The sequence below is a fragment of the Phacochoerus africanus genome, chromosome 9, assembly GCF_016906955.1.
Source record: "Phacochoerus africanus isolate WHEZ1 chromosome 9, ROS_Pafr_v1, whole genome shotgun sequence".
In the NCBI taxonomy this organism is placed as follows: domain Eukaryota; kingdom Metazoa; phylum Chordata; class Mammalia; order Artiodactyla; family Suidae; genus Phacochoerus; species Phacochoerus africanus.
In genome coordinates, this window is record NC_062552.1 from 56527217 (window position 1) to 56554320 (window position 27104).

At 41.1% G+C, this 27104-nt stretch overlaps 1 protein-coding gene across 1 annotated transcript in view; it reads right to left on the bottom strand.

Moving 5' to 3' along the window:
* AP3S2 (adaptor related protein complex 3 subunit sigma 2) overlaps positions 1–27104 on the bottom strand; it is a 60113-nt gene that overhangs the window by 28406 nt on the left and 4603 nt on the right. Inside the window, exons 3-4 of the mRNA XM_047795127.1 lie at positions 26762–26873; positions 7677–7748 (exon numbers count right to left, since the gene is read on the bottom strand). Coding sequence (XP_047651083.1) covers positions 7677–7748; positions 26762–26873 — 184 coding nt within the window. The remainder of the gene's footprint in view (positions 1–7676; positions 7749–26761; positions 26874–27104) is intronic.

Sequence of the window (27104 nt, forward strand, 5' to 3'; positions counted from 1 at the left end):
AGGGGTTCTAAAATCGAAAGGCAACCAACTGCCCCAGGCCAGATAAGCTCCAAATGGCACAGTCTAGAGAGCTGAGGATTACACCAGAGGCTATACAATCAGACTTTACTCCAACCTGCACATTTTAAATCATGAAGAAGCTTATGAGGCTAGAGATCTGAGACCTCTTTAGTGACACTCACCTATGTACACTTCACTCAGTAAAAGGCACCATGCTAGATCCAGTGAGGGAGACAAGGGTAAACACACACAAAAGAACAGTCTAACCAAGCAGGGAAAACATACATAAACGATGGTATAAAAGGACAGAAATAGCACTACATGTTGTCTACAGAGATCATGACAGGCAAAGGGGACCAGGACAAGCTTTAGGGTGGCAGGCTTTGAGCTGAGCCTGAATGACAGGATGGATACAGTTATACGAAGATGTGAAAAAGGCAAATCGGGCAAGGGCTCTGATGCAGGAATTACAAAGTGCTGAGACTGGTCCACTCTGGCTAGAGCAGAAGACACCTGGCCTAAGTGAGGCCAAGGTAGAATAGGGACAAATTTTGGACAGCTCTGAACACCTGTCCAGGGAGTCAATGCTTGATAATGGGGGACCAAAATAGGTCTGTGATCAAGGGAGCAGCTAGTTTAAAAGGTGATTTGGGAAAATGAATCTATTTCCAGTGTGCAAGATCAACAAGAAGGAAGAGAAAATAAGGTAGAAAATCTGACAGACATAACTGAAATCAAGAGATATACATAAGCACATAAAGACAGTGCTTGATTGGGAATTCCCCTTGTGGCTCAGCAGGCATGAACCCGACTGGTATCCACGAAGACAAGGGTTTGATCTCTGGCCTTGCTCTGTGGGGTAAAGATCCGGCATTGCTGTGAGCTGTGGTTAGGTTGCAGACGCGGCTCTGATACCGTGTTGCTGTGGCTGTGGCACAGGCTGGCAGCTGCGGCTCTGATTCGATCTCTAGCCTGGGAATTTCCATATGCCACACATGCGGCCCTAAAAAGCAAAAAAAGCAAAAACCAAAAACCCAAGATAGTGCTTGATTCATAACAGAAACTAGGATTAAAATTTACATATATATAAAGGGCATTACTGGGACAAATGGGAAAAATTAAATGAACTATATATAGGCGTTCCTGTCGTGGCTCAGGGGAAATAAATCTGACTAGCATCCATGAGGACACAGATTCAATACCTGATCTTACTCAGTGAGTTAAGGTCCGGCATTTCCATGAGCTGTGGTGTAGGTCGCAGACGAGGCTCGGATCTGGTGTTGCTGTGGCTGTGGCATAGGCCAGAGGCTATAGCTCCGATTCAACCCCTAGCCCCGGAACCTCCATATGCCACAGACGCAGCTCTAAAAAGCAAAAAAACCTTGTATATTTAGAATAACAGTTATTTATTTATGTTAAATCTCCTGAATGGGAGTTCCCATTGTGATGCAGTAGAAACGAACCCGATTAGTATCCATGAGGATGTAGGTTCGCTCAACGAGTCAAGGGTCTGGTGTTGCTGTGAACTGTGGTGTAGGATCCCTCATTGCTGTGGCTGTGGTGTAGGCTGGCAGCTGCAGCTCCAATTTGACCTCTAGCCTGGGAACTTCCATATGCTGCAGGTACGGCCCTAAAAAGGAAAAACAAAACAAAACCAAAAAAAACTCCTGAATGTTAATTTGTTTTTCTTTTTTTAGGGCCATACCTGTGGCATATGGAGGGTCCCAGGCTAGGGGTGGAATGGGAGCTACTGCTGCAGGTCTGCGCCACAGCCACAGCCACAGCAACACAGGATATGAACCACGTCTACAACCTATGTAGTTCAATGTCTGCTAAACTACTTAAGAGTTAAAACATCATGATGACTGCAACTGACTTTCAAATGGTTCAGGGAAAAAGCATATATCGAGAGAGATATAAAAGCAGGTATGACAAATATTAATGACTGGTGAATCTTAGAACAAGATATGAGAATGAGGATGAGGGAGCTGGAGTTCCTTGGTGGCTCAGCAGGTTAAAGATCCAGCATTTTCACTGCTGTGGTGTCAGTTCAATCCCTGGCCCAGGAACTTCAAAGAAGAATGAGGGAGTTCCCTGGTGGCCTAGCAGTTAAGGATTTGACATTGTCACTGCTGTGACTCCGGTCTGATCCCTGGCCCAGGAACTTCCACATGCTGCAGGTGTGGCCAAAAAAAAAAAGGTGTAAGAATGACTCTACGAAAAAAAACCCTGACTGCTGGTTAGGGGCAAGGAAGAGGGAGGAAAGAAGGGTTTTGAATGAACAAGACACAGTATGCTTCCACAGTTTTCCACCGGAAAAAGTAAACTGGGGGAAGAAACAGTTTTCAGAAGACACATGAATCTGGCTCCAGATACGAAGTGGCAAGAAGAAATAAAATACTAGAATGAAATGTGAAAGAAATGTCTTTGGGCAGTTGGAAAAATAAGAATAAGACTTAGGCCATACATCAGGACTAGTAATGTCCAACTTAGGAACTACCTAAGTGGATAACAGTTAAAGTGTGAGAAAGAGATGACATCTAAGAAAGAGGCACTAGAGGGAAAGAGTGAGGTGAGAGATGACTGATGTCATGAGTTATTGGCAGAAGCTGGGACGAGAATAAGAAAAAAACCAGGAGAGTTCTATGTGACAGGTAAGGTAGAAAAAGGATTGAGGCAGGGCTCCATGGAATGCTCAGCAGCATCAAATGCCGCAGAAACATTAAAGAAGGCAACTGAGATTAGGAAATCATCTGTGGATTTTGAGTTGAAATGAAAACCAGGCAACAGGCTCCAGAGAAGAAACAGACAAAGCGGAAAGGCAGGACTGGGCATAAACCACTCACTCACTGAGGAAGTTTATCTGAAATGAAACAATGGAAATGAAAATATAGTTAAAAGTAGCAGTGCAAGTCTGGGAAGAGCTGTATTCTTTTTTTTTTTTGTCTTTTTAGGGCCACAGCTGAGGCATATGGATGGTCCCAGGATAGAGGGTGAATTGGAGCTGCAGCTGCCGGCCTACGCCAGAGCCATAGCCACACCAGACCTGAGCCACATCTGCAACCTATGCCACAGCTCACGGCAACACCAGATCCTTAACCCACTGATCAAGGCCAGGGATCGAACCCACATCCTTATGGTTACTAGTCAGTTACTAGTTAGTTACTGAGTTACTAGTTAGTTACTAGTCAGTTACTGAGCCATGACGGGAACTCTGAAGAGCTGTATTCTTTAAGAAATTGGGACAATCTGGGGAAATCTGTAGTTACAAAAGAAGGAACAAATAAAGGCACCTCGGTTGAAGAAGTGAGATTATGGTGTATGTCAGGGAGAGATGGGAAGAGGATTTAGCTCTAGAAACAGAATGGAACAAATCTTCCTTTAAGATAGGAAGAAAGGGTAAGAGAAAAAAAGACAGCAGTAGTGATAAAAAGAGGACACTGACAAAAACAATTTAGAAGCTGAGAAAGAAATCTCAAGATGAGTTCCCATTGTGGCTCAGTGGTTAACGAATCTGACTAGGAACCATGAGGTTGCGGGTTCAACCCCGGGCCTTGCTCAGTAGGTTAAGGATCCGGTGTTGCCATGAGCTGTGGTGTAGGTAGCAGAAATGGCTCGGATCCCCCGTGGCTGTGGCTCTGGTGTAGGCTGGCAGCTACAGCTCCGATTCGACCCCTAGCCTGGGAACCTCCACATATTGCGGGAGCGGACCAAGAAAAGGCAAAAAGACAAAAAAAGAAAGAAATCTCAAGATGAGACAAAACAATTGCCAGGGCAGCAGGAGCTCAGTCATTTCTGGTCCTCACACAGGCCTGCTCCTCCAGCCACTTAGGGGAATGGGGCAGCTTTCCATGACAACCCAATGCAGAAAGTAAAGGTCTGATAGGAGTTCCTGACATAAAGTGGGGAGATTCTTCAGTTAAGAAGGACAGTGTTCAAGCTGATATGCCTATTGTCTTATGATAGGTCCTCTGCTTATCTCAGTAAAAAGGCCATTTTCTGTTATCAATAGAAGATATGCCGAATTAGCAACTGCTCTCTATGAGGGCAAAGGTAAGCCAGAAATCCCACTGAAAGCCACCTGTTAGAAAACACCTTCAGGCATTCTACAGATGAGTACAATGAGGTTCAGATTCATTGCATCACTTTTCAAAAACTTCAGGAGATATGGACAGTCATATGAGCAACTAAAAATAAAGTTTTACAATCTGTAAAGGAAATGTGCTGCAGCAGCAAAACGCTTTACAGAACTTACCTGAAGGTCAGACATGAGAAAGAACAATGTTTTTATGGCCTTTTATTTTCTTTAAAAGCCACGCCTTTGGCACATGCACACTGAAGTATATATGGAAAAATTGGACAATGGAGACCTGCTATATAGCACAGAGAACTCTACCTAATATTCTGTGATAATCTATGTGGGGAAAGAATCTGAAAGAAATGGATATGTGGTGAGTTCCTGCTGTGGCGCAGTGGCAACAAATCCAACTAGTATCCATGAGAACATGGGTTCAATCTCTGGCCTTGCTCAGTGGGTCGGGGATTCGGCATTGCTGTGAGCTGTGATATAGGTCGCACATGTGGCTTGGATCCCTCACTGCTGTAGTTGTGGGGTAGGCAGGCTGCTGTAGCTCAGATTTTGCCCCTAGCCTGGGAACTTCCATATGTGGAGGGTATAGCCCTAAAAAGGCAAAAAAAAAAAAGAAATGGATATGTGTATGTATGACTGAATCACTTTGTTGTACAGCAGAAATACAACCTTATAAATCAACTATGCTTCAATAAAACTTAAAAAAAAAAAAAGCCATGTCTAATAAAATAGCTGGGACTGGAATTACTTCTCTGCTTTAGCAGGTATCCTCACAAATATCTGCAAAAAAAAATTTACAATGATAAGGCAAAAAATCTTGACTGGCTCAGGAGATGCAGAAAAAGCTTTTGATACATTTTAATACCCTTCCATGACTAAAAACTTTCAGCCAGTAGGAAGAGAAGAAACATCCTTAACTTGATAAGGAATATCAAATGCTATATATACAACAAATTCTGGCAGGATGAAGACTTCCCTTTGAAATCAGGAACTAAAAGAGATGCCCACTATTACCATTTCTATTCAACATGACACTGGAATCCTAGTCAGCAGAGTAAAGTAAGAAAAAGACAAGGATTGAAGAGAAAAAGGCAAAATGTTTACAGATAAAATATCAGAATTAGTAAGAGTTTAACACAATCTCTGGAGTCAACATGAACATGGAGAAATAAAGTGATTTCTATATTACATAGCAGCAATAAACAAAAAATGAATATTTAAAACATCATTACATAAAAAACATAAAACAAGTATCTAGGAATAAATTTAATAAAAGATATATAAGACTTCTAATGGAAAAATTGTAAAAGTTCATTGAAAAACTTCAAAGACCTAAAGAAATGGATATACTGTAACATGGATAAAACTTGATACTGTAAAAACGTAAATTCTCCTCAGATGTTTTACTGATTCAATGCAATTACAACCAAAATCCCCACAGGGGTGTGTGTGTACATGCTCTTGTGTGTGCTTATACATACGCACGTGTGTAACGTATAAACTGACCCTAAATTGTACACTAAAATGCAAAAGACCCAAGCTCAACTTCCCACAGGACCTGAAACTGCTTCCTGCAGGTGTATTGTCCCATGGTCCCCAAGGTTTCAAGTGTTGGGCAGCTGGCACTCCCAGACAACGTCTATAGATTGCTGAGACCCAAATACAGACTCTTAGCATCCAGGTAGTTTGCGCATCTCCTCACTGGTAAGATTACTCCTGATAAAAAGAGAGGGCACTGGGAGGAGGGCAGGGGAGTCCCTCCAACAGAGAGAGGCCCTGACACACCACTCAATGGGACAATGGAAGGATGGGTGACCCGTGCCTCCTCTTCTCTCACATGGGAACTCCCTTTCCCTAATAAAACCTATCCCTTAATCCATGATCTGAGATGTGGATTCATCATTGATCTGTTAAGCAACAGGACACATCCACAAAAGAAACCACTTTAAACCAGGTGGGAATCCCCAGGGAACACCTTGTATCTCACAATTAGGGGGGAAAAAAAAACTTTGAAAATAATAACAATAAAGGCCTAAGGGAAGGCATTCCACCATTCCCTCCATAGTCTCAAGTCTCTTTAATCTTAACCTTTTCCCCCTACTAGTACAGAAGGAAACCAGATTTGAGCTATGGCTCTCCTTAACAGAAATTATAAGATAGCAACACCGTTAAGAACCGACAAGTATAAAACAACTTTAACTGCTGGCAAAGAGGGCAAGACCCTTTCATATGAAAAGGGAGTGTGACCACCTCAAAAGCCTTAGTGAGCTCTGGAAGCCTTGTGAGGCTAACAGGGAAGCCCCAAGTCAAGCATCTTAAAAAGGGATGGGGTTCTGTGATTGTCTTGCACCTGCTGCTCAGGGAGCCACACAGCCAAGCCAGATGTTGGGAGAGAAAACTTGACTCCATTCCAACATCCAATGCACTCACTGCATTAATCCAGAAAGTGCCATACGAGAAGCCCTTGGGAGACTTAAGTGAGACTGAAGATCCTGTTGGAAAATGAAAGCAAGTCTTCTAGACGGCAATGATGTATCTCAAAATACCTATTTCATCATGATGAAAACAGATAACAAAGGATCATAGCTTAGCAATGAGTAGCTGTCTTGTAAAAATCATTAACTCCCTCCAAGGGCCATGGATCACAGTGACAATAATCAGCAGAAGAAAAACCAGGACCAAGAAAACCCAAGATGCACCAACCTCCACCAATGTGCCAGCTGGATAAAATAAATGTGGCCGTTCCTACCCCCCTGCTGGCTATCTCCCACATTTAATTTGGCACATGAGGACATAAACATGTCACCAGCTAGCAACACAAAACTGTGGTACTTTTGGACAACTTCAATTCCGCCTGATATCCTGGTTCCCTACAAAGTAAAATAAATGACCTCAAACTATGTTACTGATGTCTTAGCCACTACATTACTCTTTAGGAAAAGAGGGTAAATTTTACTAGCTAAGTCAAAAACCCCTGTGTTGTGTTTACTCCAAAGCTTTCCTGTCAATGAATGGACTACAACTAGGAAACATTTCATGACCAATATAAAATTATTTATCTCACTGTTGGACTGGTAGCCAGTCTAGTGACATCATTCACCTAAACCAAGAAGTCTGACTGTGAAAAGACAAACCTATTATAACATAGGCCCAGGAATAATCTTGTGTGTGTTAAAACTAGTGACAAATCTCAGCAAAATAGTCTCCCAACTATTAAACTTAAGAATTAAATAAAATAAAGTCTAGGACTATCCCCAGAGTAAAAAATCAAGAGAAGGAACAGGAAGGGGGAGTTCCTGCTGTGGCTCAGTGGAAATGAATCCGACTGGGAACCATGGGGTTGCAGGTTTGATCCCTGGCCTCGGTGTAGGTCGCAGACGCAGCTTGGATCTTATGTTGCTGTGGCTGTGGTGTAGGCTGTCAGCTGTGGCTCTGATTGGTCCCCTGGCCTGGGAACCTCCATCTGCCATGGGTGTGGCCATAAAAGGCAAAGAAAAAAAAAAAAAAGAACAGGAAGGGGTACAGACAGCTAGAGATGTCTTAGGTTCTTAGTTTCCTAGTAAACCTGGTTTAGGAGAGACGGTACCTTATCCATATGGAAGATCAAATCCAATTCACAAACATTTTCGAAACATTTATCCAGAGTCTCCACAAAAACCTAGGAAATAAGGAGAAACAGATACATAATTCACATCTTCATAAATGTCGCATATGAAAGTAAAGGGGGCAGTGAAGATACTCTTTAAGGAGTTCCCATTGTGGCTCAGTGGTAATGAACCTGACTCACTCATTACCATAAGGATGTGGGTTCGATCCCTGGCCTTACTCTGGTTAAGGATCTGGCATTGTCATAAGCTGTGGTGTAGATCGCAGATGTGGCTGGGATCCTGCATTGCTGTGGCTGTGGCTGTGGTAGGTGACTGCAGCTCTGATTCAACACCTAGCCTGGGAACTTCCATATGCTGCAAGTGTGGCCCTTTAAAAAAAAAAAAAAAAAAAGAGAGAGAGAGAGAGAAACTCTCTACATTATAAGTCTCAAAAAAACCCTAACAGCCCCACTCCAAACCTACCAGCACTAGCTAGCTGATCACCCTACTTATCCCAATTTGAAGGGGACAACTTGTTTTCAGTAAAGTTAACACAACAAGCAGTCACATGTGGCTTTCGTTCCCCCTTTGTAAGATGCTAACTTAAATTAAAAAATAACAAATTGGGAGTTCCCGTCGTGGCGCAGTGGTTAATGAATCCAACTAGGAACCATGAGGTTGAGGGTTTGATGCCTGCCCTTGCTCAGTGGGTTAACGATCCGGCGTTGCTGTGAGCTGTGGTGAAGGTTGCAGACACAGCTCGGATCCCGCGTTGCTGCAGCTCTGGTGTAGGCCATTGGCTACAGCTCCGATTTGACCCCTAGCCTGGGAATGCCCATATGCAGCAGGAGCAGCCCAAGAAATGGCAAAAAGACAAAAAGACAAAAAAAAACCAAAAACAAATTGAAGTAACAACTACTTAGGAGTTCCTATTGTGGCTTAGGTTAAGGACCCAACATTGTCTCTGTAAGGATACAGATTTGATCTCTGGTCTTACTCAGTGGGTTAAGGATCTGGCACGATCACAAGCTGTAGCATAGGCCACAGATGCGACTTGGATCTGGTATGGCACAGGCCCCTGCTGCAGCTCCAATTTGACCCCTGGCCTGGGGAGTTCCATATGCTGCAGGTGCCATTGTAAAACAAAATAAAACTTAAAATACTGTCCTTTCCCCAAGCCTCCACGTATATAAGTACCAAAAATTTTTCATTTTTATGGTGTTAACATAACTCTTACTAATTTCATTAACTTCAAAATACTTTTCAGAGTTCCCTGGTGGCTCAGCAGGTTAAGGACCTGGCATCGCTGCTGTGGCTCAGGTCACTTCTGTGGCTTCAGTTCAGTCACTGGCCCAGGAAGTTCCACAGGCTATAGGTGCATGGCCAAAAAAACCCCCGCAAAACAAAACATTATTCCATGAATAACGTTAGTTAACATGCCTACAACTTTCTTTTTTTTTTTTGCTTTTTAGGGCCACACTTGCAGCATGTAGAGGTTTGCAGGCTAGGGGTCTAATCAGAGCTGCAGCTGCCGGCCTATGCCACAACCACAGCAACTCGGGATCCAAGCCACGTCTGCAACCTACACCACAGCTCACGGCAATGCTGGATCCTTAACTCACCGACCAAGGCCAGGGGTTGTATCTGCAACCTCATGGTTCCTAGTCAGATTCATTTCCACTGCGCCACAATGGGAACTCCTAATTTAACTTTTAAATATAACATTTAAACAGAAAAGTGTACGAGTGATAAGGGTATGGCTTCATGAATTTTCAGAATGAACATGTCACGTCAACTATCATCCAGATGGAACACTGCTAGCTCCCTAGACAGCCCCTTCATGCCCTGTCAGGTATTATCCTTTCTCCAAAGGTAACCACCATCCTGACTCCTACTATCAGTTTAGTTTTGTCTGTCCTTGAACTTACACAGGAGTCATAAAACATGTACTCCTTTTATTTGGCTTCTTTCACTCAACAATGTGAATTCTTCCATGCTGTTGCATGTCATGAAAGGCTTGTTCATATTCACTGAGGTATGGTTATTTCACTTTTAAACTTATTTACCTACTCTACTCCAGACAGGACATTTGAGTTTTTTTTCAGTTTTTTTGACTGGGTATAAACTGATATAAATGGAAATTATATCTCCAACCACCTTGGAAAATTATGTGACATTACTTACTAATATCCCATGACCCAGCAATTCTATTCCTAGGTATATACTCAACAGAAATGCACACAAATGTATGCAAAAAAACCACACACAGTAACTTCATTATAGCACCATTCATAACTCTTACATTTTTAAAAGTGACTCAACATCCACTGTAAGGATAACATACATAAACCTGGGTTTATTTTCAATCACTGTGCTGGACACTTGGTGAGTCCTGCAATCTAACAACTCAAAGTCCTTCCATACTCCTAGTGTATATATATATATATATATTTTTTTTTGAGCTGTTTATATTGGGATATTGAACCTGCCATTTTCCTATCTTTTCCTCCCATTTTCCTTTCAAGTTTTTAATTTCCAAGAGATCATTTTGCTCTATGTTTCTTGTTTGTTTAGCAGCCCAGTTTGGGGTTTTTGTAGTTGTTGCTGTTTTTGTCTGGAACCGGGGGAAGGACTTAGGGACCTAACCAGTTTTCAGAGAGCTTTCCCTGTCTACTCTATACCCACACCCCAGAGACTCTGTGCTTTGAGGATTCTGTAGTGTGGTGTCAGCTTTCTACACTGCTGGCCTGGGATGTGGCTTCCTTGGACTAGCCAAGTCAAGAGAGGAACTCATATTCTTCTGCTTTCAAAAAATTCCTTGCTATTGTCTTCTCTCCTGTTCTCTGAGCCCTTGAGTGTATACATGTTCTTTTAAAATTCGTGTTCTCTAGGTTTTGTGTGTGTGTGTGTGTGTGTGTGTGTGTGTGTGTGTGTTCTCTAGTTTTAAAGGAAGAAAATCAACTACCCTACTGCCAGGACTCTGGACTAAGAAGCCTGGAGTATGTAAGGAGAGGCAGACCATACTTCTCAGCAGCACAGTGCCAAGGGGCTGTTTCCATTAAAGAGGGTTAATGAAATTAAGATTGGTGTATTAGTCTTCTTGGGCTGCCATAACAAAACAAGGAGGTACTGTCATGGCTCAGCGGAAACAAATCTCACTAGTGACCATGAGGATGCAGGTTTGATTCCTGGCCTTGCTCATAGGGTAAGGATCTGGCATTGCCATGAGCTGAGGTGTAGGTCACAGACGCAGCTTGGATCTGGTGTTGCTGTGGCTGTGGTGTAGGCCAGCGGCAGTGTTGGAAGTTAAAAGTCCTAGATCAAGGTCTTGCAGGATCAGTTTCTACTCCTGGCTTGCAGACTCGCTATGTCCATGAAAGGCCTTTCCTTGATTTGTGCACAGAAAGAAAGAGGCCTCTGGAGTCTCTTCCTCTTCTTATAAGAACATAAGTTGTATGGGATCAGGGCCTTACCCTTAGACCTTGCTTAACTTACTTCCTTAAAGACCCCATCTCTAAATACAGCCACACTGGGGATTAAGACTTCAACATGTGAATTTTGGGGGACACAATTGGGTTCTCAATAAGCAAGTGATACAGAATGAGACAGAACAGCTCCAGAAAAGACAGCCCCAGATAGAGATCAAAAAAGAGCAGTCACAGGAGCTCCTGTTGTGGCTGAGCAGAAATGAGCCCAACTATCCATGAGGACACGGGTTCCATTCCTGACCTGGCTCAGTAGGTTAAGGATACGGCGTTGCTGTGGCTGTGGCATAGGCCAGCAGTTGCAGCTCCAATTCGACCCCTAGCCTGGGAACTTCCATGTGCCACACCTGTGGCCCTCTCCCCCCCCCCCCCCGCCAAAAAAAGGCAGTCAGGTGTATCTGTTTCTCCTAAAGTTTTCTCAAAACATCATTATTCAAGATCATGATCAAGAGAACAAAAGTCAGATAATGTAGGAAAGAACAGAAGCAAAGAATATGCTAATGCATGAAGAGATTGAACTGAATGTGCTAGAGACTCAGCAAAAGAGTATGACATGAATCTAAAAATAGTCTAAAAAACAAATTTGAGGAACATAATGACAAAGAACACTCATTCTTCTCACAGGGAAACTAAATTTATCTGAAAACGGGGAGGACAGACACAACTGCAAAGAAAGAAAGTCATCAAGTGGAGGAAGTTACTCAAGATCAAAGCCTCATAAAAGGCATCATCTGAGAAAAAAGGAATGGGAAAAGTCTTGATCCTAGGAGGCTGGAAAGGATGGACAAATTACAAGAAAAGGAAATGGTGAAAAACAAAAACAAGAAATAGCTGCAGCTACTGGAGCTTTTCTATGTTGCTGTCCTGCTGTCATCGAGAACACAAGTAACTCCTTGAGTGGCTATGATGGCTCAAACGGCAGCCCTGCAAGCTAAAGCTTTGGCAGAGACCAGAAGAGCCACATTTAGCTATTATAACCCAGGAGCTGTGAATCTAATGAAATTTGCTGAACAAGAAATAAAAACGAAAACACTGGATACAGCTCAGTTGATGAAGAAAGTCATAAGACTATGAAGTAACAGGAAATAGTCTTTTGAAACCTGGATGCTAAGTATCAAAAGATCACATGCCCACATAAAGAGGAGTGGGACTGGGTTAGACATCTTCCAATTGAGGAATGGATACAGTTTGAAGGTGACTATACATTTAAAGTTTGGGACTTACAGAGTTCTCCAGATGTCAGGTCCTTGTGCACCAAACACCTAGCATTCTAACTTTTCATGGATGTCACAATGATTTTTATGTACTAGAAAATATGATTCTCACTACACACAAAAAAAGAAATAGTAATTATGTGACAGGGTAAGAGGTGTTGGCCAACACTATTGCAGTAGTCATTCTGCAATGCATAGGTTTATCAAAACAACATTCTGTGTATCTCAAATTTACACAATGTTATGTATTACATATCAATTATATCTCAATAAAGCTGGAGGGAAATATCATTTTTTGTAAATATTAAATCAGTGATACTGATGTTAGTGTTGTAATCAGATTAAATGTATTTCTATTAAACTTGATGGATTTTTTCTTTTTTTCTTTTTAGGGCTGCACCTGCAGCATATGGAAGTTCCTAGCCTAGGAGTCAAGGTGGAGCTGCAGTTGCTGGCCTACACCACAAGCCACAGAATCCTTAACCCACTGAACGAGGCCAGGGATCAAACACGTCCTTATAGATTCTAGTTGGGTTTGTTACCACTGAGCCACAAAGGGAATTCCCTTTTTTTTAATTTTAAATGGCAGTACCTATAACATATGGAAGTTCGTGGGCCAGGGACTGAATCTGAGCCACAGATGCAAACTACACAGCAAGTGCAGCAATGCCAGATCCTTTAACCCACTTCACTGAGCTGGGGATCAATCCCATGTCTCCTCAGCGACCCAAGCCACTGCGATTGGATTTTTCACCTACTGTGTCACAGTGAGAACTCCCAACAATATTTTCTAGCTCATGAATTCTATACTTTTCAAATCTACAAAAGCTACAGGTGGGATAAAATCTCATAGATGGATTTTTTTGTGTCCAGTTTTGTGTATTTTTGTTCTTAACCTCTTACTGTTATTTTCGTCGTTTGAAACATGAATGTTATGTAGATATTCTATTCTTTAGATAGTTGGGCCATTTGCTACATAAATAAGCTGGGCAATGATGACAATAAATATGGTTTTCTCAAAAGAAAAAACAAGCAACAGCAATACTGGAGGACATATTTAAACTTTTTTTGGCCATGTCCACAGCATGTGGAAGTTCCTAGGCCAGGGATCAAACCCAAGCCACTGCAGTGACAATGCCAGATCCTCAACCTGCTCAGCTGCAAGAGAACTCCCCTTTTTAAAAAACTTTTTTACTTTTGAGAACATTTTTATACCTTCAAGCTATAAGAAAAAAGGCAGACCTAACTACATAAAGTTAAAAGACAAGGAGAAAATATTTACAATAAATATAAAAGAGGAGTTCCTGTCGTGGCACAGTGGTTAACGAATCCGACTAGGAACCATGAGGTTGCAGGTTCGATCCCTGCCCTTGCTCAGTGGGTTAAGGATCCGGCATTGCCGTGAGCTGTGGTGTAGGTCACAGACTCGGCTCAGATTCTGCGTTGCTGTGGCTCTGGTGTAGGCTGGTGGCTACAGCTCCGATTCGACCCCTAGCCTGGGAACCTCCATATGCTGCGGAGCAGCCCAAGAAATGGCAAAAAGACAAAAAAAAAAAAAAGAAAAGGATTGGTATCCATAAAAATTAGGAAAAAACCCAACACTTACAAATAAATAAAACAAATAAGCCACAGAAAGGTAGATATATACAATGGTCAGACATTTTCAAATACAAATGACTGGTAAACACTAAAAGATATGCAGCCCAGTATTCAAGGAAGCTAGGGGAAACAACGAATATCTACTTTTGCACCCATCAGACTGGCAAACATTAGAAAGTATTCTTAATATTTAAAATTGGTAAGGTTATGAGGAAATACAACTTTGGGGAGAGGCGATCTGGCAATATCTATCAATGTAAAAAGCACACATCTGGAGTTCCCGTCGTAGCTCAGTGGTTAATGAATCTGACTAGGAACCATGAGGGTGCGGGTTCGGTCCCTGGCCTTGCTCAGTGGGTTAAGGATCCGGCGTTGCCGTGAGCTGTGGTGTAGGTTGCAGACGCGGCTCGGATCCCGAGTTGCTGTGGCTCTGGTGTAGGCCGGCGGCTGCAACTCCGATTGGACCCCTAGCCTGGGAACCCTCAAGTGCTGAGGAAGCAGCCTTAGAAAAGGCAAAAAGACAAAAAACAAAAAAAGCACACATCTTTAATTAAAGCAGCAATTCCAATTTTAGGAATCTATCCCCCTAAAACTAATATATGCACATATGGATGCATGTGTAAGGATGTCACTGCACCATAATTTGCAATAGTGAGAAATGGGAGAAATCTAAATGCTCACAAGTAGGGTACTGAATAACAGATTAAGATACATTCATATTATGGAAAATCATGCACTACTAAAAAGATTATATGAAGTGGAAAAAGTTCCAAGACTTATTAAGTGATAAAAAAAAGAGCAAGTTGCAAAACTATGTATATAGTGATTAATTTTTATTTAAATTAAATAGGTAGGAGTTCCCACTGTGGTGCAGTGCATTGTCTCTGTGGAGGCACCAGTTTGATCTCTGGGCAGACACAGTGGGTTAAGCATCTCACATTGGCCCTGCTGCAGCATAGATCACAAGTGCAGCTCAGATCTGATCTCTAGCTCAGAAACTTCCATATGCTGCAGGTGCAGCCAGAAACAGAAAAGAAACAAACAAATAAAAAATATGTATATGACACATATGTGGGTCTGTGTGTGTACATGCACTAAAAGACTTAATAGCAGCTACCTCTAGAAAGGGGAATGGTATATGACAGAAGGGAATAAATGCTAAGGAGGAAGATGTCTTCATTCTACTTAATAACCTTACCGTTCAAGTCCTTTATATAAAAAAAAATTCAGGTTCTACTTAATATAATTTAAAAAACCCAAAACAAAATAATGTACTTGAAATTCCAGAAATAAGCCTAAATTTATCATAAATTTAAGTTAAACTGGAAGTAGCAGAACAATGGGAGACTGAATAATTTGAAGAAACTGAATAATGATAATGGAGAAAAAGTAACTGAGCTCCCTATCTCAGAATATATTGAAATAAATCTTGCATTAAAAAGACATAATAATCTTTGTGCTAAAAAGCTTAACAAAATATGGAGTTCCCGTTGTGGCTCAGCAGTAACAAACCTAACTAGTATCCATGAGGACAAGAGTTCGATCCTTGGCCTTGCTCAGTGGGTTAAGGATCCAGCATTGCCATGAGCTATGGTGTAGCCCACAGATGCAGCTCAGATCCTGCATAGCTGTGGCTGTGGCATAGGCCAGCAGCTGCAGCTCCAATGTGACCCCTAGCCTGGGAACTTCCCTATGACGTGGATGTAGCCCTAAAAAGATTAAAAAAAAAAAACAAAAAAAAAGCTTGGAGTTCCTGTTGTGGCGCAGGGGAAATGAATCCGACTAGGAACCATGAGGTGGTAGGTTTTTGATACCTGGCCTTGCTCAGTGGGTTAAGGATCTGGTGTTGCCATGAGCTGTGGTGTAGATCGCAGACACTGCTTGGTTCCCACATTGCTGTAGGCGCAGCTATAGCTCCGACTGGACCCCTAGCATGGGAACCTCCCTATGCCATGAATATGCCCCTAAAAAGCAAAAAAAAAAAAAAATATATATATATACACACACACATATATATACACATATACATACATACATACATATATATATATAAAATATACATTTTTAATTGACAACAAACGGTTTGGAATTTCATCCCAAGTGTGATAGGAAGATGACTGATGAAGAAGCAGAGAAGTAAAGTGAATAGTTGCTATACTGAAGCACAAATAATGAATGAACAGAGTAAACTAAGAACTAAAGGGAAGGTTGTATAATGGTGAAGAAACACTTGTGTACATGATGATTGATAAATATCCTAAAACTCCAGAATAAACCATGAGAAATTACGGCATTGTTTTTACAGAAAAACAAAGCTTTAGTGAAAGAGTCAAAAGAAAGAAATGAATATATGGAATGGAAGGAAATGCTACTTTATTTATTTTTTGTCTTTCTGCCATTTCTTGGGCCGCTCCTGCGTATATGGAGGTTCCCAGGCTAGGGGTCTAATGGAGCTGTAGCCGCCGGCCTACGCCAGAGCTATAGCAACTTGGGATCTGAGCAGCATCTGTGACCTACACCACAGCTCATGGCAACAACAGATCCTTAACCCACTGAGCAAGGCCAGGAATCGAACCTGCAACCTCATGGTTCCTAGTCAGATTCATTCACCAATGAGCCACGACGAACTCCAGGAAATGCTACTTTAAATTCACTTCTTCCCTGCCCACCCCCCCGCCCCTTTTTGGCCACCAGGCGGCATATGGAGTTCCTGGGCCGAGGATCCAATCCAAGACTGAGCTGCAATCTATGCCACAGCTATCCCTAACCTACTGTGCCAGGCTGGGGATCGAACATGCATCCCTGCTGCTGCAGAGACACCCTTGATCCCACTGCACCACAGCAGGAACTCCTATATTCACTGTTAATTATAATCCAATAGGAACTCTGGGGACCTTTACAACTCATTCAAGAATGTGTATGAATGAATAAATGGTTATAAATATCAGAGAATATTTTGTAAAAGAACTGTACCCAAGGTAAATAATTGGCATTCCTACGGATATGACCCTCTATAACAACCACAAATAAAACAGCATGAAACTAACGCAGAAAGAGACTCAAACTCAGAGGAACAAAGTGAAAAGTAAACACTAAATCTACTATGGATTAAATATTTACTCAGTTTACTTAGTGAGTATTTACTAAGCACCAGGCACATACCAGTCTACTCTAAGGAAACCTAGGTCAACAAGTCACATTCTCGCCTGGGTTATGTTCTGAGTATAGTGAGAACAAGGCAGATAAATAAGATCTTTCTATTGTCACAAGTGCTCTGAAGAAGTAAAGGCAATGATGCAATGGGGGTTACTTCAAACAGGGAGTCAGGAAAGTCTCTCTGAGGATAACATTTGAGCTGAGTCATGAATGATGAAGAAGTCGGTCTTTTAAAGAGCTGAAGGGTGAAAGAACCTGGGCAAAAGCATTCCAGCAGACAGAACCGGTAAAAAAATGTACTTGTGTATGAGGAACAGAAAAAGGCTGGAATGGCTAGCTAGAGCAGCGGGAAGGTGAGAATGTATATGGTGAGGTTAGACGGAGACAAAGGAGCCATACCACGTCGGACCTTGCAAGCTGTGATTGGGCTTTTGGATTTTACTCTAAACTTAAAACACTAAAGTTTCTTCAACAATGGATTATTTATACCTAATGTAACTGTTTAGAGAAAAGTTGGTTCAAAAATAAACTAAAAAAGGAGTTCTCATCATACTGCAGCAGAAAGGAATCCAACTACGAACCATAAGGTTGTGGGTTCGATCCCTGGCCTCACTCAGTGAGTTAAGGATCTGGTGTTGCTGTGAGCTGTGGTGTAGGCCGGCAGCTGTAGCTCTGATTTAACCCCTAGCCTGGGAACCTCCATATACTGCTGGTGTGGCCCTAAAAAGCAAATAAAATAAAATAATATAGAGATTTACTTTTTCATTGATTACAAGCAAACCATTAACCAAGAAAAAAAACACTGTCAGTTTTAACTGTAAGATGTCACCTACTGTAATACACATCCTCATGTTAGTTATTCAAGTGTGAAAAATATGTTATCTTAGAGTTGATGAAATATAATAATATAAACCAGGACCTAGACTTAACTGGCCAAGTGGTTCAATTATATCACAAAAGGTTTACATGAAAAAGAATATTATAAATCCACACATGGAAAAAGTAGATAATTAATAAAAACAAAAATTCTGACATTTGTGAGGTACTACTCCGCCTCTGAATAGAAATTAAAAATGACATATTTCTTGAGGTTAGTAGATGCAAACTATTGCATTTGGACTGGGTAAGCCATAAAGAGACCCTGCTGTATAGCACAGGGAATTATATCTAGTCACTTGTGATGGAACTTGATGGAGGATAATGTGAGAAAAAGAATACATATATATTAATGACAGGGTCACTTTGCTATATAGCAGAAATTGCCAGAACATTGTAAATCAACTATAATAGAGAAAATAAAAATCTTTTAAAAAAGACATATTCCAATGCTGGAGCTAAGACAAATAAACTGATACAGTTCTAGAAGAATTATAAATTTAATCTTTCTAAATATCTATCTAGAAACATGCATTACAATTAGGAATACTAATCCCTTTGACCCAGGAATTTCATTAGGGTGAAAGAGGCACAGCAGTTTACATAAAAACTTATAGTAGTTCTATTCACATTAATAAAAAATGGAAACTAATTAAAAAAGAAAAATGGAAACACTCAAACTGTCTAGTATCTGTTCTACTGCTCTGCTGACTCCATCAGCTGAGAACCTTCATTTTACCGCCACTGGAATGTTGTTTTGAATTATTCTTGAAATACAGGGGTAGCATGACAAGCTGAGAAGCAGAAAATATACAGCGGGTCCACTCTCCTGTCCATGTTCCTGCGAGACAGCCAGGGCCCAATGCCTCAACTACAGAGGGCTCTAAGTTTCCCAGATTCACTCACACGACTGCCCTCAGACTTTCCCACAAGGGCTTCTGATAAACTCGGGGATACTGAAGCCAGATCATGACACTCTGCTCAGATTATCTTCTCGTGGAAGCTTTCGTCTAAAAGCGGTAAATTATACTTTCCTAACGTATCTATTTACTCTGTTTTTTTCAAACTAGTAAAATACCATTTAGGGAATAGACACTACATGTTAAAACTATAATGAGAAGCAAAGAAAGAATCAACTTAAGTCTGAGGAGGGATGCAGCGAATGAGGGGGATGTAACCGAGGAGGGGCACACAGGAGCTTTAAGGTACTAGCAATGTACCTGCTTTTCTCCCTTCCTTTCTTTTTTTACTTTACTGTCCACTTTGTTTCCCTCCAATTTCTTCCTACTTTTTCTTCAGTTTTTTTTTTTAATTTTGATTTTGCATTGGAGTATAGTTGATTTACAATGTTGTGTTGCTTTCAGATATGCAGCAAAGTGATTCAGTTACACATATACATGTATCCATTCTTTTTCAGATTCTTTTCCCATATGGTTTATTACATGATACTGAGTAGAGTTCCCTGTGCTCTACAGTAGGTCCTTGCAAAGTACTGTTTCTTAATCTGGGAGAGTTTCATTTTATTGGAATTCCTCAAACTGTATAGGTATGTTTTGTATATAGTTTGCATATACATGTTTCGTAATAAAAATAATTTAAAAAAAACTATAAAATATTACTGGGATTCTGATTGGGTTTTCAGTAATTTATAATCTGGAAGTACATCTGACCCTTGAACATAGGTTTGAACTGTGAGTCCACTTAACAGTCAGATCTTTTTCAATAGTAAACACTACAGTATTACACAATCCCCAGTTGGTTGAATCTAAAGATACAGAACATGGATAAGGAGGAATTGTGTATAGAGAAGAACTAGGTATGGAGGAGGTCCACTATAAATTATATGTGGATTTTTGATTACACAGAGGGTCAGCGCCCCTAATCCCTATGTTGTTCAAGGGGTCAACTATACTGACATTTTCATGGGTTTTTGCAACAGACAATGAGTATGTTTTATTCATTTTGTGTTTATCTTTTAAAGTTTTCTTCATACAGTTCTTGCCTTCCTTTTTTTTTTTTTTTTTTTGGCCTTTTCTAAGGCTGCTCCCGTGGCACATGGAGGTTCCCAGGCTAGGGGTCCAATCGGAGCTGTAGTTGCCAGCCTATGCCAGAGCCACAGCAACTCGGGATCCGAGCCGAGTCTGCAGCCTACACCACGGCTCACGGCAACGCCGGATCGATCCTTAACCCACTGAGCAAGGCCAGGGATCGAACCTGCAACCTCATGGTTCCTAGTCAGATTCATTAACCACTTAGCCACGACGGGAACTCCAGTTCTTGCATTTTTAACATTTATTCCTGGGTATATTACAGAACTTTTTGCTATTGTAAGTGGGCCCTTTTAAATATTATATTTTATAACATTTTTGCTAAGGGAAAGCTATTAATTTTTAGATCAAACTTGTAGCCAGTTCCCCTAATGAACTCTATTGTTAATTCTAATTGTTTTTCAGTTGACTGTTTTGGATTTTCTAGGTAAATAATAATTTCACCTGCAACCATTATATGTCCTGAAACCTAGTGAAGCCAATCCCTCATTACTGTCCTTTTCCTTTAAAACAGACTTCTGCATTTCTTGACCATTTATTTTTCCTGATAAACTTTCCCTTTACCAAGTCCTCTAAGATCTCCTGATGGACTTAGACTTAATTTCCCATTTAATCTATTGATTACTTCTGTAATCTTTGTTCAGTGGCAATCTTTCTTGCCAGTAAGAGGAGGCTTGCAGTTCCCTTTATTTCAAGTGTTCCTTATGTTTTTCCTCTAAGATCTTACAAGTTTATTGGAATGAATGTCAAGTACTCCATACCATATTAATTTCCAAACATTAAATACCTTTGTCACTAATGTAAGTGAAATTTCTTCATGAAATTTCCACCTGTTTTCACAAGAAACAGGAAATTCAATTTTAGTGAATTTATCTCATATTCTCATACTATTTTGTTCATGTCATTCACTACTTGTTACAATCCTCCTCCCAACTTTTTTTTTTAAGGTTTTCTAGGTACATAGGCTATCTTACAGTGATAACTTACTGCTCTTATCCTTTACTATATGACTTCATTTCTTTTTTTTAATCACTCATTACAAATGTTTGATCAAATGAGACTAAACAGTAAGAGACACCCTTGCATTTATTTTGTTATCTTTTGGTCTTTTCTAGGCCTGCACTGGCGGCATATGGAGGTTGCCAGGCTAGGGATCAAATCGGAGCTGCAGCTGCTGGCCTACACCACAGCCACAGCAACCCAGGACCTGAGCCAGGTCTGAGACCCACACCACAGTTCACGGCAACACTGGATCCTTAACGCGCTGAGCGAGGCCAGGGATCAAACCCGTAACCTCATGGTTCCCAGTCGGATTTGTTAACCACTGAGCCATGACGGGAACTCCCTATTTATTTTATTTTTTGCCTTTTTGTCTTTTTAGAGCTGTACCCGTGGCTAGGGAGGTTCCCAGGCTAGGGGTCCTATCAAAGCTGTAGCTGCTGGCCTACACCACAACCACAACTCAAGATCCAAGCTGAGTCCATGACCTACACCACAATGGATCTCCAACCCACTGGGCAAGGCCAGGGATCGAACCTGCATCCTCATGGACACTAGTTGGGTTCGTTAACACTAAGCCTCGATGGGAACTCCTGGCTCCTGTTTTTTTTTTTTTTTGTCTTTTTGTCTTTTTTGTTGTTGTTGTTGTTGCTATTTCTTGGGCCGCTCCCGCGGCATATGGAGGTTCCCAGGCTAGGGGTTGAATCAGAGCTGTAGCCACCGGCCTACGCCAGAGCCACAGCAACTCCGGATCCGAGCCGCGTCTGCAACCTACACCACAGCTCATGGCAACGCCGGATCATTAACCCACTGAGCAAGGGCAGGGACCAAACCCGCAACCTCATGGTTCCTAGTTGGATTCGTTAACCACTGCGCCACGACGGGAACTCCTGGCTCCTGGTTTTAAACTAAAATTGCCTGCTTCTAGGTGACTAGAGAAGAAAGATGTTTTTCACTGTACATTCTTGGTATGTGTCTTCTGAATTTTGAATCACATAAATGCATCATTTCTTCAACCATAAATAGTTTACACTAGGAGTTCCTGTCGTGGTGCAGTGGAAATGAATCCGACTATATACCCTGAGTTTACGGATTTGAACCTGGCCTCACTCAGTGGGTTAAGGATCTGGTGTTGCCATGAGCTGTGGTGTAGGTCGCAAATGTGGCTCGGATCCCCCATCGCTGTGGCTGTGGTGTAGGCCAGCAGCTATACCTCTGATTGGACCCCTAGCCTGGGAACCTCCATATGCCATGGGTGAGCACCCCCCACCCCCCACCAAAAAAAAAAAAAAAAAGTTTACACTAAATAAATAAACATGCACTAAATAATCAAGCAAAAATGCTTCCAATTTAAGAGTATATCAGAAATATAATCCAGGTAATCATTTCTCTTGGCATCTACTGGTGAAATTAGTTTCTACTATTTTTCTTACTGTTTAATGGAGACTCTAAGAGTTTTTCACTGTTAACTGACCTGTATCCTTGGAATAAAGACTATTTGGACGTAATGAATGATTCTCTACTATGCAGTATTCCTAAGAGAGAAAGAATTTTAGGGCTAGAAAAGAACATCCAGTATCCTTGTAAATCAAAACAAACACAGACACACACACAGAGAACCAAAACAAGACAAAAGCCCTAGGGCCAACGAAACTTAAATAATTTATTACCACGCTGCTTGTTAATGGGAGAGTCTGAAACGAGCCAGGTCTCATGACTCCTTGGCTCAACTGATTATTTGCTAAGATTTTATTTGATAATTCTGTACCAATAATTCCATGCAATATCTGACTAAATATTTTCTTTTCGAGAGGATTTTGGATCACAACCAATTTACTCCATAAAATACACTTAGCAGTATGATTTTTTTAGTTTGAATTTAAAAATAACTTATGTAATAAAGTTTGCTTCAACATTAAAAAAAAAATCCTGGAGTTCCTGTCATGGCTCAGCAGTTAGCAAACCTGATCAGCATCCATGAGGATGCGGGTTCAATCCCTAGCCTCCCTCAGTGGGTTAAGGATCCAGCATTACTGTGAGCTGCGGTGTGGGTCGCAGACTCGGCTTGTACCCCGTATTGCAGCGGTTGCGCTGTAGGCTGGCAGCTACAGCTCAGATTCTACCCCTAGCCTGGGAACCTCCATATGCTGTGCGTGCAGCCCTAAAAAGACAAAAAACACCCCCCCCAAAAAATTTTTTTTTTTTAATTCTGAGTCTTTTTGTGGACCTACCTTGGATATTTATTTTTTGAAGTCAGCTGTTTCAAATATATAGGCACTATAACTATGTATAGCAACCTCTAAAAACATTTTGATGTTTTCTATTTCTTTTATTCTCTTTATGTTAGGATCACTATTGGTTTTATTGTCTTTCTGAAGAGCAAACCTCTTAGTTCCTATTATTTTCACTTTTTATTTATCTATCTTGCCAAATCCAATGTATGCTAAGCGTTTCATAAATATTCACTACTAAAGTTACATTTCTTTTTTCGTCTTGTTAATATAGATATCTGAAGTGCTTTCCTATAGTAACCGCATCTCAATATTTAAAATATATCTATTTCCTTATTTTCTAATATACTTATTACTTGCACATTTCTTTAACATTCTATAGTTTACAATACTATAAAGTATACTGTCACATTTGAATTCTTCAACGTAGTATTTCATTTTTTTGAATGAAATATAGTTGACAAAGAATATTATGTTAGTTTCAGATGTGCTACATGGTGATTTGACATTTGTATACTTTATGAAATGATCACTAGGATAAATCTAGTAACCATCCGTTTCCTAACAAAGTTATTACAATGTTATTGACCATATTCCTAAGCTGTATATTGTATCCCCATGGCTTATTTATAACTGGAGGTTTGTACCTTTTAATCGCCTTCATTTTTTTTTTTTTTTTTTTGCCATTTCTAGGGCTGCTCCCGCGGCATATGGAGGTTCACCAGGTTAGGGGTCGAATTGGAGCTGTAGCCGCCGGCCTATGCCAGAGCAATGCGGGATCTGAGCCCCGTCTGCAACCTACCCCACAGCTCATGGCAACTCGGGATCCTTAACCCACTGAGCAAGGCCAGAGATCGAATCCGCAACCTCATGGTTCCTAGTCAGATTCGTTAACCACTGAGCCACGACGGGAACTCCTCCTTCACTTATTTTGCCCCTGACTTCCATCCCTCTTCCCTCTGGCAACCACTCATTTATTCTCTGTAGCTGTAACTTAGTTTCCATTTTTACAAGCTAATATTTCTATATTCAGATGGCAGATCCATGACTCAAACCTCTCAATCTTGAGCTTTTCTTGTTATGCCACATTGACTCTCAATGTCCTATCTGACTCAGGTGTTAAGAAAGCGTTTAAGATTATCTTAAAATGAATCTTTTGGATGTCTTTATTATTTATTTTTATGTATGATAGCGATTTTGATATATGAAATTTTAAAATTAATCATCTTAAATCATTTCCTGAAAGTGAATGGGTGTAAATAAATAAACAAAATTTAAGGAGTTCCCATCATGGCTCAGTGGTTAAGGAATCTGACTAGGAACCATGAGGTTGCGGGTTTGATCCTTGGCCTCACTCAGTGGGTAAAGGATCCAGCGTTGCCATGAGCTGTGGTGTAGGTTGCAGATGCGGCTCAGATCTGGCATTGCTGTGGCTATGGTGTAGGCCAGTGGCTACAGCTCCAATTAGAGCCCTAACCTGGGAACCTCCATATGCCGCGGGTGTGGCCCTAGAAAAGACTAAATAAATAAATTAATTAATTAATTAAAAGTTACTATGTCCAAGAAATATCACTTTTTGGAAGAGTATAGTATATTTAAAATAAAAACACACACTCAGTATTTCCATTTATTTGTCCCTAGGTATATTAAATTTAGCTTCTTTTTTTTTTTTTTTGGTCTTTTTGTCCTTTTGGGGCTGCACCTGCGGCATATGGAGGTTCCCAGGCTAGGGGTCTAATTGGAGCTATTGCTGCTGGCCTATGTCACAGCCAGATCCAAGCAGCGTCCGCAACGTACACCACAGCTCACAGCAACACCAGATCCTTAACTCACTTAGCGAGGCCAGGGATCGAACCCGAAACCTCATGGTTCCTAGTCGGAGTCATTTCCACTGCGCCATGACGGAAACTCCAAATTTAGCTTTACTTTATCTTAACAAAATAAAATATATTTGTGAGCATGTAAACCTTATATTTTCTAGCTGGAGTTTTCTATAATTGTTGTTACTAGGTTTTAATGCAAGCTCCTTTTGAGTGACTTCTTTTTTTTTTGGCTATGCCCACAGCATGTGGAAGTTCCCAGGCTAAAGATCAAACCCACGCCACAGCAGTGACCCAAGCCGCTGCAGTGACAACACTGGATCCTTAACCCACTGTGCCACAAGAGAACTCCTTCTTTTGAGTACTTTCAACTTAAGTGACTCATTCAAGTCACTTAAAGCTTATCTAGAATATTATGTATAAAATAATAGAATTGCACTATATTGATGCTTCCCAATACAGGGTCCCTACATATTTTAATTTCCATGAAGGTAATGAAAAAAATCTATAAGCCATTTGAAATTTTCAGTAAGCCTAAAAAAAATCATGTTTACTTATGTCAAGACTGCACAGACTACATAAAACATCACATTTCTTTGTTTTAGGCCAGAATTACAACTGAAAATACAGAATATGCATTTTTAAATGTCATTTAGTTTGATACCTGAAAAAAATTTCAAAATATGACATGACATTATAATTTATAATGAGAACTATTTGACGTTTATCTTCATTTCTGGCACAGAACTCCTAAAAACCTTGGAAACTTCCTAAGTGATAAAGGTGTCTTTTGTTCAGTTAATAAGATGACTTTTAGAAAGCACCTAAGAATGGGGACTGGTTGCCAGGGGAACCAACCATGTGATTAGAGGGTTGGAACTTTCAGTTTCACTTCCAGACCTCTGGGGAAGGAAGAGGGGATGGAGATTGAATCAACCACCAGTGGCCCATGATTTAATCACTTGTGCCCATGTAAAGCGACCTCCATAAAATGCGAAGGGGATAAGGTTTGGAGAGTTTCCAGGCTGGTGAACGCGTGGCAATTTGAGGACAGCAGTGTACCTGGAGAAGAGACAGATGCTCCACGCCTTTCCCCCAGACCTTGCCCTAAGCCTCTCTTACAGCTGACTGTTCCTGAGTTACATCCTTTTATATTGAGCCGGTAAACTAGTAAGCAAAATGTTTCCCAGAAAGTTCTGCAGGGCACTCTAGCAAGTTAATCGAACCCGAGGAGGAAGTCCTGGGAACCTCTAAAGCTACAGCCAGTCAGTCAGAAGCACAGGTGACAACCTGTACTTGCAACTGGTGTCTATCTCTAGGTAGACAGTGTCAGAATTGAGTTAATTTGTAGGACCCCTGGTCAGTGTCCATGGAGAACTGAGTTAATTGCTTAGGGTCAGGGGTTACAGACATTGGAATTGGTGTAAGAATCATAGAAAAAAACCAAGGGGAGTGAGAGGGCTGGAGATCTACAAATGCAGCTCTGAGAGTTTTTACGGGTTGTTAAGGAACTTTCTTGCAGCACCATCTAGTGGATATCTAGCAATTTTTACCAGTATCGATAAAAGAGACCAACAAAAGAATCTACAGGATGGCTATCCCAAAATCCAGTGCAAACTCTCTAAAGTGGCTGCCATCATTGCCTGCCACACGTACCTGGATGAGGTCCAAGATCCCAAGTTCGCTCTCTGATGAATCCACACAAAATACAAAGTAGAGGGTGGCATAGTGCCGATAAATCAGTTTGTAGTCAGAGCCACCAATCAAACTGTGGAAGATGGGAAACATTTAAATGAACATACCTTAATTGAACACATCAAAGAGAACTCTGTGCCAAGGAATGAGAGCAGGCCCAACAGAAAGGAGGAGGACAGGTCAAACAAAAGACCATTTCTACCAGGTTAAAGGCAACCAAATTTGGCAGAGATGCCTAAAGCTACTTTACCTTTTCTTCTGACCATCCTCCCAAGGAACCAAACACCTAAACATTTGAGGCACA